The 16,594-nt window shown below is 44.9% G+C and overlaps 1 protein-coding gene across 2 annotated transcripts in view; it reads right to left on the bottom strand.

Annotated features, from left to right (window-relative positions):
• The window catches only part of LOC144592971 (SWI/SNF complex subunit SMARCC1-like), a 96,691-nt gene that overhangs the window by 59,797 nt on the left and 20,300 nt on the right, over positions 1-16,594 (bottom strand). For both annotated transcript variants that reach the window (XM_078398370.1, XM_078398371.1), the window contains exons 8-10: positions 16,451-16,526; positions 14,844-14,975; positions 860-984 (exon numbers count right to left, since the gene is read on the bottom strand). In XM_078398370.1, the coding sequence (XP_078254496.1) occupies positions 860-984; positions 14,844-14,975; positions 16,451-16,526 (333 nt within the window). The remainder of the gene's footprint in view (positions 1-859; positions 985-14,843; positions 14,976-16,450; positions 16,527-16,594) is intronic.

Raw genomic sequence — 16,594 nt, 5'->3', positions numbered from 1 at the left:
AAGAAATTAAATTAAGCTGCTGAACGTAAGCCGTTAAGCTCTTATTTAGTCAGCATTGCCTCTGACAACTATTGCTCGAAATAATCAACTAAAACTGTTTGCTCTTCTCTTAATCCAAAACCATCCATCCAAATAGGTTTAAGCAGACATACCTAACGAACTTCCTGTCAAGTATTCACTCCATTTTCCTTTCAACAGGAAATAGAGAATATTTACAAGGGCAGCATGGTGGTGCAGCAGTAGAGTTGCTGCCTCACAGCACCAGAGACCCAGGTTCAATACCGACGGGTGCTGTCTGTACAGTTTGTACCTTCCCCTTGTGATCGTGGGGGGTTTTCCCCCGGGTGCTCTGGTTTCCTCACCGACTCCAAAGATGTACAAGTTTGTAGGTTAATTGGCTTCGGTCAAAATTGTAAACTGACCCTAGTGCGAGTAGGATAGTGTTAGTGTGCGGGGAAATCGCTGGCTGGTTCAAACAGTGGGCCAAAGGGCCCATTTCCATGCTGTATTTTATTTTATTTTATAAAGAGTGCCTCAAATGACATTTTATTCACCATCAAATTTTCAAAGTGGAACATCAGTATATTGCTCATTGAGATCTTCGATTTTGAGACAAAGGTGGATATCAGTGTCACGCAAATATCAATAAATTCTACACAAGTCCTCCTGTAGTTTCTTGTCCCTGATAGCTTGTTTCGCAGTGCTACTGGATCACGTGGATTAATACATTTAAGACAATAACTCCAATACACAAGAGCAGTAGTAGATCACTAATAGGATACAATTTTGTTTTACTGCTCTGTAACTGTCAGCCCCAACATGATGCCATGATTAACGTACTTAAAGGAAAGATTCTTACCCTTTCTTTCCGCTCTTCTTCCGGGATTCAGTCGGCGTTGGGATTGGAGAAGGGGAGCGGGATCGCTTCCTCTTCTTCGATCCTGCTGCTGATTTTCTATCCTTCCTATCTGGTGTACGGGATGCCTAGTTGGAAACAATTAAACATGCTGGTTGTTAGAAATACTCATCATACAATGCAGTATTAGGAAAGGCTTAGGAAGATATGGGCCAAATGTGGGCAGATGGGACTAGTGTAAAAGGGACACCTCGGTTGACATGGGCAAGTTGGGCCTAAGGGCCCGTTTCTGCACTGTAAAAACTATGACATCAATAGCAGGCAGGTTCGTTAGGATCAGAGGGTGACAGAAACAAGAGCTGTGGGGCAGCACAGTGACGCAGCGGTAGAGCTGCTGCCTCACAGCACCAGAGACCCGGGTTCGATCCTGACTATGGGTGCTGTCTATGCAGAGTTTGTATGTTTTCCCTGTGACCACATGGGTTTCCTCCAGGTGCTTGGAGTGCCTCCCACACTCCAAAGACTTGCAGGTTTGTAGGTTAATTGGCATCTGTAAATTGCCCCAAAGGGCCCTTTTCCACGATGTATCAAACAAAACTAAAGATTCAAATGTAATGCTACTGTCTTTCCTCACAAAGGCACAGTCAATTTTGATTTTCGGTATCCTCAAGAAAATCGCTGGTGGATCAGTTACAGATGAGCTTATACTACATTAGGTCACACAGGAGACAAGGAACTATACATTATATCTTATTGGTAATCATTATATATAGCCTTGTCTAAAACAATTAAGCAGGAGGTATGTAAAGATGAGGTTCAGTAAATAATATTGATTTGAAATATTGAGAAATGTTTAAGATCTTCCCACATAAGGACTCCTTGCTTAACATTTGTCAGCAGATTCTAAGATGATTAATTTGAAATGATAAATGTTATACAAGTAGCCCACTATTGGTGTAGGGAGGAACTGCAGATGCTGGTTTATACTGAAGGTAGACACGAAATGCCAGAGTAACTCTGCATCTCTGGAGAAAAGGAACAGGTGACGTTTCAGGTTGGGACCCTCTCCGACAAATTCACTGTTACTTTTCTCCAGAGATGCTGCCCACTATTGGTGTGTCAGGCAGCATCTGTGGAGGGAATGGATAACGGATCGGGACCCTTCTTCAGACCGAGTCCTTCAGCACTTTATGTTTTTGCAGCAGAGAAATACAAACATTAGTATTTAAAGATTCATAATGCTCTTTGTGGACACACTTTCAAGTCTAAGCAACCCTTTGCCTTTCCACCCTAGGACTGGTATTGATTAATGATCCAGATTCTAAACACATTAAAAATGGAGGAAATTTGTGAATCTCTATTGAGGAAGCTCACCAGGGAAACTAAACATAGCACAAAAAGTAAGGAGATTTGTGTTTGGTAGATTATTTCTTTGTTGTAACAATGCTTCTTGGCAATAAATCTTATACCGTTGGAAAGCCTGTTTATTTCCCTTTTAAATGGTGCCACATTTGTAAGGAACATGCATTTGTGGGATGAGCAGCAGAGCTGAGTATGTGGGTTGAGCCCATGAAAAATCTGCCAAATCTTCTCTGCCAATGCCAAACAGCTTATTCTGCCATTCACTCTTGTTCGGTGTTGTTTGGTGGATTGGATGATTGAAGTCTGAAGAAACAAGACATATTGGCAATTTAACAATTTATTCATTTAATAAACAGGAGCCTCTGTAGAGTGTGGAAGAACCATACACAGCCACAACAGCCTGGCACATCCTCCTCATGCTGGTCACCAGCCTGGTCACAAACTGTTGTGGGATGGCATCCCATTCTTCAACCAGCATTTGTCGCAAGTCAGCCAACATGGTTGTGTTGGTCACTCTGGCACGAACAGCACACCCAAGCTGATCCCACAAGTGTTCAATGGGGTTGAGGTCAGGACTGCTGGCAGGCCATTCCATCCTCTCCACTCCCAAATTCTGGAGGTAGTCTCTGAGAAACCCTGCTCAGTGGGGGCGAGCATTGTCATCTTGGAGGATAGAGTTCGGTCCCAGACTGTGGAGATATGGGATTGCCACTGGTTGCAGAATCTCATCTCGATATCTCTCTGCATTGAGATTGCCTCCAATGATGACAAACCTCGTTTTTCCAGTGAGGGAGATGCCACCCCACACCATCACACTGCCTCCACCAAAAGATGTTACTCTATCGGTGCAGCAATCAGCATAGCGTTCTCCGCGTCTTCTCCACACTTTGACCCTATGATCCAACTGCCGTAGGCAGAATCTGGACTCATCGCTGAACATAATGTTCCTCCACATGTTCAGGTTCCAGTGCACGTGTTGCCGACACCAGCGCAAACGGGCCTGACGGTGAAGGGCAGTCATGGCAGGCCTCCTGGCAGCCCTATGAGACCGGAGATCGGCTGCGTGCAGTCTGTTCCGAATTGTCTGGGCAGAGAGCCGTCGGCCATATCGTCCTGCAAACCTTGACTGCAAATCTGTAGAAGACAGCCTACGGTTCCTAAGTCTTCTTCGGGTGTCGTCTTCTTGGGACGCCCACTTCGCGGCCTGTCTCTGACTTCCCCCGTTATATGGAACTTGGCCTTCACTTTGGAGATGGTACTAGGGCTCACTCCAAATAATGCCGCAACTTGGTTTTGCGGAACACCAGCTTGAAGTTGCCCTATCGCACGGGCCCTATCCAGATCAGTCAAACGTGGCATGCCGATTCTTGGAGCAGACACCTACTGACCACTGTAGCAGGGCCCATGCTCACAGATGCTGCCAAACCTGATTGTCAGCACCTGGGGGGTACCAGAAGCTCAAAACAAGAGTCAATAGCAACAGCAGAATAAGCTGTTTGGCATTGGCAGAGATTTGGCAAATTTTTCATGGGCGCAACCCATATACTCAGCTCTGCTGCTCATCCCACAAATGCATGTTCCTTACAAATGTGGCACCATTTAAAAGGGAAATAAACAGGCTTTCCAACGGTATAAGATTTATTGCCAAGAAGCATTGTTACAACAAAGAAATAATCTACCAAACACAAATTTCCTTACTTTTTGTGTTATGTTTATAATCTTCTGACATGGAATTGGAATAACAGAGAAGTGTACCTTAAACCAAGAACTGGTTGACATGGCATTTCTACCCAGAGATGTCACGGCACAAGTTTTATTTTTTGCAGTTTTACTTATACACCAGGAGAGGAAATTATACCCTGTATATTACATCAGTTGGAATGGATTTTGAAAGAGCAACAGCTTCATTATTAACCTTAGCATTTATTTCCGAGTACTGCTTGCAATCTTTCAGAACTTATGCAACATTTATGAAATTATATAATACCCTTTATACATGGCACCTGTATGCTTTTTATTTGTTTTATGGAATGTGTACCAGGTAAAACAATGGAATTCTGGTTTATCTTAATATCATCAGGAATGCTTGCACAAACTGAATCATAGCATCCAATAATCTTACTCAACTAACTCACTCTACCCCTGCCAAATATACACACAAATAATCGGGGACAGGAAAGAACACCTGTGTGACAATAGACAATAGGTGCAGGAGTAGGCCATTCAGCCCTACGAGCCAGCACCGCCATTCAATGCGATCATGGCTGATCACTCTCAATCAGTACCCCATTCCTGCCTTCTCCCCATACCCCCTCACTCCGCTATCCTTAAGAGCTCTCTCTTGAAAGCATCCAACGAACTGGCCTCCACTGCCTTCTGAGGCAGAGAATTCCACACCTTCACCACTCTCTGACTGAAAAAGTTCTTCCTCATCTCCGTTCTAAATGGCCTACCCCTTATTCTTAAACTGTGGCCCCTTGTTCTGGACTCCCCCAACATTGGGAACATGTTTCCTGCCTCTAATGTGTCCAATCCCCTAATTATCTTATATGTTTCAATAAGATCCCCCCTCATCCTTCTAAATTCCAGTGTATACAAGCCCAATCGCTCCAGCCTTTCAACATACGACAGTCCCGCCATTCCGGGAATTAACGTAGTGAACCTACGCTGCATGCCCTCCATAGCAAGAATATCCTTCCTCAAATTTGGAGACCAAAACTGCACATAGTACTCCAGGTGCGGTCTCACCAGGGCCTGGTACAACTGTAGGAGGACCTCTTTGCTCCTATACTCAACTCCTCTTGTTATGAAGGCCAACATTCCATTGGCTTTCTTCACTGCCTGCTGTACCTGCATGCTTCCTTTCATTGACTGATGCACTAGGACACCCAGATCTCGTTGCACTCCCCCTCCTCCTAACTTGACACCATTCAGATAATAATCTGCCTTTCTATTCTTACTTCCAAAGTGAATAACCTCACACTTATCTACATTAAACTGCATCTGCCATGTATCCGCCCACTCACACAACCTGTCCAAGTCACCCTGCAGCCTTATTGCATCTTCCTCACAATTCACACTACCCCCCAGCTTAGTATCATCTGCAAATTTGCTAATGGTACTTTTAATCCCTTCATCTAAGTCATTAATGTATATCGTAAATAGCTGGGGTCCCAGCACCGAACCTTGCGGTACCCCACTGGTCACTGCCGCAGGACAAAGAGTGGAGAGTGCTAATGCAGCTTTCTGATCTGAAACAGACATACTTTTCCCTTATCCCTCCACTTCAGATGCTGTTTAGCCCACCAAGTTCCACCAGCAGTTTGTTCTTTGCTCCGGATTCCAGCATCAGCATTCTCTTGTACATCCAAACACAAAAATAGTTTTTACCTGGCTCCTGCTCCAAAAACAGGCCAAACAGGGTTGTTAGCCAGACTAAACTAGACTGCCAATAAAGTCACAACGACCATTTCATACTCTGGTGCAAGACACAGTTTGAATACTAACATTTGTCCTTTTAACTAAATATAGGATATCACTCAATGCTAAACAAAAAACAGTATCTCACTATCCTGGCTCTGTCAGGCCTTCACTGCACAGAATGAGCTGGTTTGTACGACATGCAGTGCAAAATCATTTATTTAAAATTATATAATATCTCAGCTTTATAAAATAGCCCTGTTTAACCATTTAAATCAATCACACATCACACATCAGTTAATCTGCATATTCTTTACCTGTCTGGGCATGTTAATAGGATATTTAATGCAGTGAAATACAGATCCACCAAGTACTTGCAAAGTAACATTCTACACCACCTGCTGCCATCGTCATCATTGCAGCCAAGTAGTGTCATTCTTTTTAAACAATACACACATGTATAGCAACTTCCAAGTATAGAAAGAAGAAAACATAAAGGCAACAAAACAAACTAAATGGACAATGTTGGAAATTCTCAACAGCTTGTGCAAGTTAACTTTTCAGATCCGACCAAACTAGGGGAAAAAAACGTTAGATAAAAAAGTCTTTAAGATAGAAAACCTTTTAATTCCTAACTTTTCCCATTCCTCTTAATACCGACATCAGAAGAAGAGAATATGTTGGAACCTATTATTCAGGAAATGGCAATGGGCTACTTGGAAAATTATAATCGGATTGAGCAGAGTCAACATGGATTTATGAATGGGAAATCACCTTTGACAAATCTGTTAAGTCTTTGAAGTTGTAACCGATAAAAGGGCAGAATAGATAAAGTTGTACTTTGACTTTCAGAAAGCCGACAACACATGGGGAATTATTAGACAAAACGAAGTCACAGTGCTGGTAGTAATATAGCATTGATTGGCAATGGACAGAAAACAGAATAAGAGTGTGATTTTCAGGTGGAGAGATTGGCTCAAGTGCTGGGACCCAGCTGTTCACAATCTCCATCAAATGATTTGGGTGACTGGAACAATGTAATATATTCAGATTTTCCAATGGAAATCTGGCTGGCACCGAGTATGTATGGGCTTGGGGAAATTCTGATCAGGCAAGGACATGGCAGATGGAATATATTATGAACAAAATGTGAAGTCATCCACTTTGGTTGAATAAATAATGCTTTAAAATGGTGCTGGTATTCATTGGGACCTGGGTACCCATGTAAACCAATTGCTTAGAATTAACATGCAGGTATAGTATGCAATTTGGATGGCTTTAGTAAAGGACAATTTATGTACACAAATATTCCAATTGTACATAGAATAGTACAGCACAGGAACAGACCTAATAGACACAAAATGCTGGAGTAACTCAGCAGGTCAGGCAGCATCTCTGGCGAGAATGAATGGGTGATGTTTCGGGTTGAGACCCTTCTTCAGACTCAATCTACCAGCCCATAACGTCTGTACTGAACATGATCCCAAGTTAAACAAATTTTCTCTGCCTGGATGAGAGGAGATGTTATCGAAACGTATACGATTATTAAGGGGTTGGACACGTTAGAGGCAGGAAACATGTTCCCAATGTTGGGGGAGTCCAGAACAAGGGGCCACAGTTTAAGAATAAGGGGTAGGCCATTTAGAACGGAGATGAGGAAAAACTTTTTCAGTCAGTGAGTTGTGAATCTGTGTAATTCTCTGCCTCAGAAGGCAGTGGAGGCCAATTCTCTGAATGCATTCAAGAGAGAGATAGAGCTCTTAAGGATAGCGGAGTCAGCGGGTATGGGGAGAAGGCAGGAACGGGGTACTGATTGAGAATGATCAGCCATGATCACATTGAATGGCGGTGCTGGCTCGAAGGGCCGAATGGCCTACTCCTGCACCTATTGTCTATTGTCTAGAGGCAAAGGCTCTAACTGTCTACCCTATTAATGCCTCTCGTAATCTAATAAATGCACATCAGGTCTATCCTCGGCCTCCGATGCTCCCGAGAAAACAATCTTAAGTTTATCCAACCTCTCTTTGTAGCTAATGGGGCACCAAAACTGTGCACAATACTCCAAATGCTGCCAAACCAAAATCCTATAAAGAAGATAAACACAAAATGCGGGTGTAACTCAGCAGGTCAGGCAGCATATCTGGAGAAAAATAGGTGATGTTTCGAGTCGGAGCTTTTCTTATGATCCAAAACGTCACCTTTCTTTTATCTCCAGAGATGCTGCCTGACCCGCTGAGTTAACCAGCATTTTGTGTCTTTCTTAAGTATAAACCAGCATCTGTAGTTCCTTCCTACACAAAACCCTATGAAACTACAAAATAACTTCCGAACTTATGTTCGATACCATATGCCTTACTAAAATCCATGTAGACAACATCCACTGCCTTACCCGCATCAATCACCGTCGTCAGTCCTCAAAAACTCACTCAGGTTTCTAAGACATGACCTGTCCCGCACTAAGCCATGCTGACTGTCCCAAATTGGCTCATTCTCTTCCCAATGCAAGTAAATCCTATCCCTAAGAAGTCTTTCTTATAGCTTCCCAATCGCTGACACGATGGTGACTGACCTATAATTTCCAGGATTTTGTTAACTTTTGTTCTTAAACAAAGGAATTACTTTGACTAGTCTCGACTTCTGCAGGACTTCGCATGTGGCCAGAGATATACAAAGATTAGGGGCGGAAAGGTGGCACAGCAGTAGAGTTGCTGCTTTACAGCGAATGCAGCGCCAGAGACCCGGGTTCCATCCCGACTACGGGTGCTGTCTGTACAGAGTTTGTACATTCTCCCCGTGACCTGCGTGGGTTTTCTCCGAGATCTTCGGTTTCCTCCCACACTCCAAAGATGTACAGGTATGTAGGTTGATTGGCTTGGTAAATGTAAAAATTGTCCTTAGTGGTATAGGATAGTGTTAATATGCGGGGATCGCCGGTCGGCGCGGACCTGGTGGGCCGAAAGGGCCTGTTTCCGCGCTGTATCGCTAAACTAAACTAAAATCTTCACCAAGGCCCCTGCAATCTACTCTTTTGCTTCCGTTAATAACCTGGGATAGATCCCATGAAGCCCTGGGGACATATCCACCTTAATGCTCTTCAAGAGACCCAACAAACCTCCCTCTTGATCACAAACTGCCGTAGCATGATAGTACACTCCATACTGATCTCACTATCCTCCATGTCCTTCCCTTTGGTAAATTCAGATACAAAGTACTTGTTTAGTACCTTGCCTACATCCTCCTATTCCAAGCATATATTCCCTCTTTTATCCTAGAGAAGCCTTGCTTCAATTCTAAAAGTTCCTTTGTGAGGTTACATCCGGAATATTGTTATGGATCTGGTTTCCCAACTCAAGCAAATATAAAATTGCTAGACAGGGAACACAGCAAATGTTCACAAACTGATTTTCAGGGAAAGTGGTATTTATTTCACAAAATGCTGGAGTAACTCAGCAGGTTAGGCAGCATCTCAGGAGAGAAGGAATGGGTGACCTTTCAGGTCGAGACCCTTCTTCAGACTGATGTCAGGGGGGCGGGACAAAGGAAGGATATAGGTGGAGACAGGAAGATAATGGGAAAACTGGGAAGGGGAGGGACAGAGGAACTATCTAAAGTTGGAGAAGTCAATGTTCATACCGCTGGGCTGCAAGCTGCCCAAACTAAATATGAGGTGTTGTTCCTCCAATTTCCGGTGGGCCGGAACTTCCTCAAATTTGGAGACCAAAACTGCACACAGTACTCCAGGTGCGGTCTCACGAGGGCCCTGTACAACTGCAGAACGACCTCTTTGCTCCTATACTCAACTTTCAGAATCTAAATTTGCAGGCCAGGAACTTGGCCTCTGTTGGTCCTGCAAAGCAGATAATCCAGCGAGGTTCAAGAACCAAGGGCGTAAACCGTCATGAGACAAGAAGCCATTGAAATGTTTGGATAGACTGCAGTCCCACAAATGCACAAAAACTATTTTACTACTTTTAAGTGGAATAATAAATTTTGGCCAGTACACTGGCAGAACTTCCTTTCTCCTTTGGCAATTTCACCCCGATTCTTGTACGTAGAAGATGACACCTTAGTGGAAACTATCATCCAAAACAACAGAAACATAGAAAATAGGTGCAGGAGTAGGCCATTCGGCCCTTCGAGCCTGCACCGCCATTCAATATGATCATGGCTGATCATCCAACTCAGTATCCCGTACCTGCCTTCTCTCCATACCCCCTGATCCCTTTAGCCACAAGGGCCACATTGTTTTCAATGTTTGCTATTGACAGGCTTGCCCAACCTCTAGTTCTATATATAAATATATAGACATAAAATGCTGGAGCAACTCAGCGGGACAGGCAACATCTCTGGAGAGAAGGAATGGGTGACATTTCAGGTCGAGACCCTTCAGATTTTCTAGGTCTATAAACTCCTGTTAGAAGATGGTGCCCAAGCCAGTGACTCTCAGCATGCTGATCTTAGAAGTGGATCTGCAATCACACATTACAATCGCTCCACTCATTCACACTGTGGATAGCTTGATTGCAATATAGTTCATGTGCTGACTGGATAGCTCACAACTAAAAGCTTTTCACTGTACCGCAGTACACGTGACAATAATAATGAACTAAACTAATGTTTGTTTTTGAAGGGATGAGGATCTTGTTTTCTTGCTCAACAATGCACAACAAAACACTAAATTCCCCAGAAGAGATGCCTCCATCAATCCTCAGATAAAAGAAATGCAAAACAAGCCATTTCCAGAAAGATTAACAGAAATTGCATATGACAAGGGAGCTGTGCGCAATGGCACAATGGTGAAAATGATCAGGAAAACAAGGATTAGCAGCATAATTACATTAAATGCTGCAAGATTTTCACCAGACTAAGCTGGCTGGTGAATTGTGGAGCATATTAAACCCAGTTGACAGTGTAATATTCAAAAAACTCAAAGCTAGGAGGGCAAAGTTATACAGGAAGACAAATCAATCTCATCTAACTATATAAACAAAGAAAAAATGCCAGTGACAAGGACACAAAAGCCCCCACATAGTTGATCACAAAATCTGTCTCTTGTTTTGCTAACAAGACACCAAAGTTCTAGCTGTTTTTGAGAGAGTTGGATATAGCTCTTAGGGCTAACGGAATCAAGGTTTATGGGGAGAAAGCAGGAACGGAGCACTCCATGCTCCTGCATGACTATTAACGATTCACTGCATCAGAGGAATGGAGACCAACAGATCAACAATTCACATCTAAAAGTTAAATAGTTTAGTTGGTACATTGGGATATGCCACTTCATTGACATAAAGCTACTTGCTCTTGAAACCTTTGGACAAATAAAATGAAGTCCACTGCGCCCATAAATGCCCTCTCAAAGAAGTAATTGCGATCCTTCTCAAAGAAGTCATGATCCTAAAGTTTAAGTAAAAGCCAACAGGTCCACCACAAGAATCTTTTTTTTTTTAAATCAATAGTTGAACAGTTAACAGAAACTCAGTAGTATATTTTTTATTTTGTCAGTATGCAAAGAATGTTTATTAAAGAAACACAATTAGATGTTAAATTAACACAATGCTTATTCTGCTGAAGGTCGATGCAAAACAGGGCTCACGTTGTCGACCTCTCCGTGGTGAGCCCTGTCAACTGACCCCAGTCAGGCGAACGACAACAAACAGAGACAGCAGAAGCAGAAAAAACACCTTGCAGCCCAAATGCAGCCTCAATCGTTGCAGCTTGGCGCCAACCCGGAGCACGCGCCCTTCTTAGGGCGGGCACGTACGGATGTCGAACCGGATGGCATCACCCTGCTGCAGCTGAATGTGGAAGGCCACACCAAGACAAAGACCACCATCATTGAACACCTGCTACAGACCCACAAAGTCACTGCAATCCTGCTCCAAGAGACTCACAGAAGTGACAGCTCCCATCTGAAGGTACCTGGTTACACCCTGGCTGCCTGCACTGAGATCAACACCCACAGGATTGCCACTTTTGTAAGGAACGCAGCAAAATGGAAAGCGATTGCAGCGTCCCCTCCTGACTCCGATGTGGAATGGGCGGCAACGCAAGTGGAAGGTGTCACTGTCATCAATGTGTACAAGCCGCCTTCTACCAGGCTTCAAAGACTCCATCCCCGCCTTTGGTTGGCCCTGCATGTACGCCGGAGACTTTACTTGCCACAGCACCACCTGGGGCTACCGTTCAACTCACCCAGAGGGCGCTGCACTAGAAGACTGGGCCTCAGCCACTGGCGTTCAACTCCTGTATGACCCAAAACAACCTGGCAGGTGGAACACCACTACCAACCCTGACTTGGCTTTTGCAAAGCTGAATGGATCATCCCCACACCGTATCATCCTGGATCACTTCCCGAAATCACAACATCGTCCATCTCTGATTATCCCGGACATCCCCATCGAGCCGGTCCCAACCAAACCTGCACAGAGGTGGAATTTCCGCAAGGCCAGGTGAGACCAGTTCACAAGTCTGGTGGACCTCTGGATCGACAGCCTTCCCACCCCCACCAATCTGGACAATGCCTACTCAGCCCTCTGCAAACTCCTCATCAGGGCAGCAACGAGTTCCATTCCTCACGGCTATCATCGCCGGTACATCCCCACATGGGACGAAGAGTGTGATGCATGCCACCACGCATTCCTGTACGCTGAACCTGGCGAAGAGGCTGCCTCCAAGGCTGCGGAACTGACAAACTGCCTTGACAAGAAGCGCAGAGAGCAGTGGGAAGAGATAGTCCAAGGAATCGACTTCACACACTCCAGTAGGGTGGCGTGGAAGATCTTCAATCGCCTCACCGGTCGAAGTACCCGCCCAAAGCATTGCCCTGTCACAGCCAACTCCATCGCCCACCAGTTCCTGGCCAATGGCCACTCCAAAGACAGGGACAAGAACCATACTCGTTCTGTCAAACAGGAATCCACTAATCTTTGGAAAGCTCCAGGTGCTGATGGGCATCTGTCAGCACCCTTTTCCTCTGCAGAACGCTCTTGTAATTTCTCAACTGAAATGTGGAAAAGCTCAGGGTCCTGATAACATCCCCCCAGAATTCCTGAAACACTGCAGTCCTAAATGCCTGGCCTGGCTCCGTGAGTTTTACTCCTCTTGCCTCATTGGTCAGTCCATTCCGAAGATCTGGCTGAAAGCCAGCGTCATTGCTCTACCAAAACCAAACAAGCCTGCAGACGACCCAAGGAACTATCGGCCCATCTCACTCCTGTGTCCTGTACAAGCTCCGGGATCGGCTTCTCCTGGCCCGGCGCGATCCAATCGTTGACCCTCAACTACCAGCTGAACAAGCCGGATTTCGGCATGGACGCTGCACCACCCACCAAATAGTCAAGCTGACCAATGAGTTTCGAAAAGGGTGACAAGGCGGGCATCACACTGGTGGACCTCACCGCCGCCTATGATACTGTGTGGCACCAGGGCTTGATCTTGAAGCCGTCCGTACCATCGCTGACCGTCATTTAGTGCGGTTCCTTGCCAACATCCTTGCCAACCACAGTTTTGTACTCAAGACCAGCGACGGACAATCTAGCCGACTGCGACGCCCAAGAAACGGAGTCCCCCAAGGCTCGGTACTGGCCCCCATGCTCTTCAATCTCTATATCAGTGATCTGCCACGCACGACCTCGCGCCAGTATGGATACGCAGTTGACTTGGCCCGACTGCACTCGGACAGGAGTTGGTCAAATGTGGAGCATGTGCTCTCGGTGGATATGGAACGTATGGCAAAAACCACTACAACGGCCTTTCACCTGAACAACAAGAAAGCTCAACGCCAGCTAACCGTCACCCTCAATGGGTCACCCCTACCCAACAACCCATTTCCTACATACCTCGGGGTGAAACTAGATCGGCAGCTGACCTACAAGCAACACCTTTAAGATCTCTGTGCTAAAGTCTCGGCACGGAACAACATTCTGCGTTGCTTGGCCGGATCGTCATGGGGCGCCAGGACATCTACTCTCTGAACCAGTGCTCTTGCACTCGTGTACAGCGCCGCTGAGTACGACGCCCCAGCATGGTGCCGCAGCGCTCATACCAGCAAGCTAGACGCAACCCTCAACGACACCATGCGGATCATCACTGGATGCCTACGCCATACTCCGATGGATCTCCTGCCGGTGATCGCAGGTATCGCACCCACCAAGCTTCGCAGAGAGTTCTTCACTCATACGCTGGTGTGCAAGGCCCCATCGGATGCCAAACATCCTTTGCACCACCTCGCCCAGGATTCACAGCAACTGGAACCTCAACGCCTGTCGTCTCGTCGCCCTTTCTCCCGTCATGCAGCGACCCGCTGTGGCTCCGGTTTCAACATACTAGGAGCATGGAGAACCAGCTGTGAACAGACATCGCCACCTCCTCAATTCACTGTCGCACCGAACACCACAGCCCCACCCGGCTCGGACACGCTCCGCACAGGGGTCGGCCGGTTCAACGCCAACATGCGTCGTTGGGAGTTACGTCCATCAGCAGCCTGCGTGTGTGGAGCAGACCAACAAACAGCGCAGCACGGCATTTTCGACGGCACTGTCCTCCGTCCCCCTGGTGGAGGGGTAGACCTCACGGCCCTCGACAACAGCGCATTGCACTGGCTACAGCGCCTTGGGGGGGGGGGGGGGGTTACATAACTTCTGCTGCCTCAAACGCAAGAAGAAGAGAGGAAAAATGCTGGAAGTAACTCAGGACAAGCAACATCTATGGAGAGAAGGAATGGGTGACGTTTCAGGTCCAGACACCTCAGGCCGAGAGTCAGGGGAGAGGAAGTCTAAATATATGGATGGGTAAGGTGTGAAAACAACAGTTATTCTGCTCCTCAGTATTAATAACTGAAAGGAAATAACAAGTATGATGATACAGGAGGAAAGACTAACCACTTTGCCCAAGATTGACACAAAACAATAAACTTTTTCTGCAGGAACTTGGTTAAATTTTGCTTTTTAAAATATACTACGAGCACCACGATATTTTGGCCACACAATAGCCCAATTCAAAGAATATTATCCAACTTGACTGACAAAAGACTGCAGGAAAAACATTTAAGCTCCAATGCAACAGCTGAAAACCTCATTTTAGAATGAATAGTCTATCCCCATCACAGGTATAAAAGGCCACTCTCAGGAAAAACCCAAGCTCTCCACTCTTGCTCCTTTTTCTTCCAACATTAAAAAATATTATTTTACAAACAGTCATACTTTACCTCTTCTGTAACTGTCCTGATAGGAATGTGTTGGCGGTAACTGACAGGCTTTTTGTTTTCATCAACCTCATAATCCTCTTCATTCATCCACTCATTGAACACATCAGTGTCCAGGATCCATTTGGCATGCACCTGAACAGATCAGCAAAAGGTTAGAATAGATTGAAAATCCATAGAGGATAAAACAGTGGAGTTTTCACAATGCTCCCAATCAGACATGCTGATGGGCCCATCCCATCAACTTCCCACGTGAGCACACATACCCATTTATAAATTTTACTTTGCATTTAATTGGGTCAAGCCTGTCACTATCTAATTTTCTTCACTTCAGGACAGCCCTGCATAATTCCATTCCTACTTGTTGACCATCTACTTCATCATACTTGTGCCCAACCTTTCTAAAGGAAAGACAAATCCTTGATTTCACTCCATTTAAGGGACCTTGCAAGTCACAGATAGATTTGCATAAATAATTGTGATCCTTCTTCGTTGGAATATTAGCAAATGGATTTGAGATATTTAGGAAAACCAAGACTAAAAGCTCTATCACACAACAAGTCCAGCACCATCTCAGAATGACACAAACTGTCTCATATCCTCCAAAGAGATTGAAGGTTTTGGTTAAAACATTAATGTACATTAAATACTACAAAAAGGCTGCCAGCATCATCAGATACCCACACCACCCTGGCCACACACTCACTTCACCTCTGCCATCGGGGAGTACAGGAGCCCGAAAACTAACTTCCTGGTTCAGGAACATCATCTTCCCTTCAGTCATTAGGGTTATTAAACACTACAACGTTAAATAAGCTCTGAACGACATAGACTATTATTATTATGATTGCACTATTCTTGTTTATTTTTTATGTATTCACTGGAGTTTAGAAGGAGGGGATCTTACAGAGACAGATAAAATTATAAAAAGACAGGAAAAGCTAGATGCAGGAAAAATGTTTCCAATGTTGGGGGAGTCCAGAACCAGGGGCCACAGTCTAAGAATAAAGGGGAGGCCATTTAAAACTGAGGTGAGAAACTTTTTCATCCAGAGTTGTGAATTTGCGGAATTCTCTGCCACCGAAGGCAGTGGAGGCCAATTCACTGGATGAATTTAAAAGAGTTAGATACCCCAGGGGCTAGTGGAATCAAGGGATATGTGGCAAAGGCAGGCACAGGTTACTGATTGTGGATGATCAGCCATGATCACAATAAATGGCAGTGCTGGCTCGAAGGTCCAAATGGCCTCCTCCTGCACCTATTTTCTATGTTTCTACGTGTAAGTATGTGTGTGCGTGGGCATGTATATACGAGTATGTGCATATATATATATATATACTGAACTTTTTTCATTTATTATATTGTTTACAGAGTATCATGTTTACATATTCTGTTGTGCTGCTGCAAGAGCTTCATTGTTCTATCTGGGACATATGACAATAAAACACTCTGGACTTATAACTAATTCTCCAGCAATTTGCTGTGGGCAGAACTTGCTCCATATCGCCAATCTACAAAGTACTCGAAGAGCACTTTGTACTTGCAGGTTTTAATTTTACACATTTTTTTGCTATTACATGATTTGTTTTGCACCAATGGTTTTGACTGACCTTCCATGGTCTTTCTGGGATTGGTGGTTCTTCAAACTCAGCATCGATCTCACTGGCAGGTATCCAAGTGTCATAGCTAGTAGATAAACAAATACAAATTGTATTGTGAATACACATACACAATGATAACAGGCAGCAACAAAG

The sequence above is a fragment of the Rhinoraja longicauda genome, chromosome 4, assembly GCF_053455715.1.
Source record: "Rhinoraja longicauda isolate Sanriku21f chromosome 4, sRhiLon1.1, whole genome shotgun sequence".
Taxonomy (NCBI): Eukaryota; Metazoa; Chordata; class Chondrichthyes; order Rajiformes; family Arhynchobatidae; genus Rhinoraja; species Rhinoraja longicauda.
The sequence above is the reverse complement of the archived record's forward strand: the minus strand, read 5'-3'. Positions and strand labels throughout refer to the sequence as shown.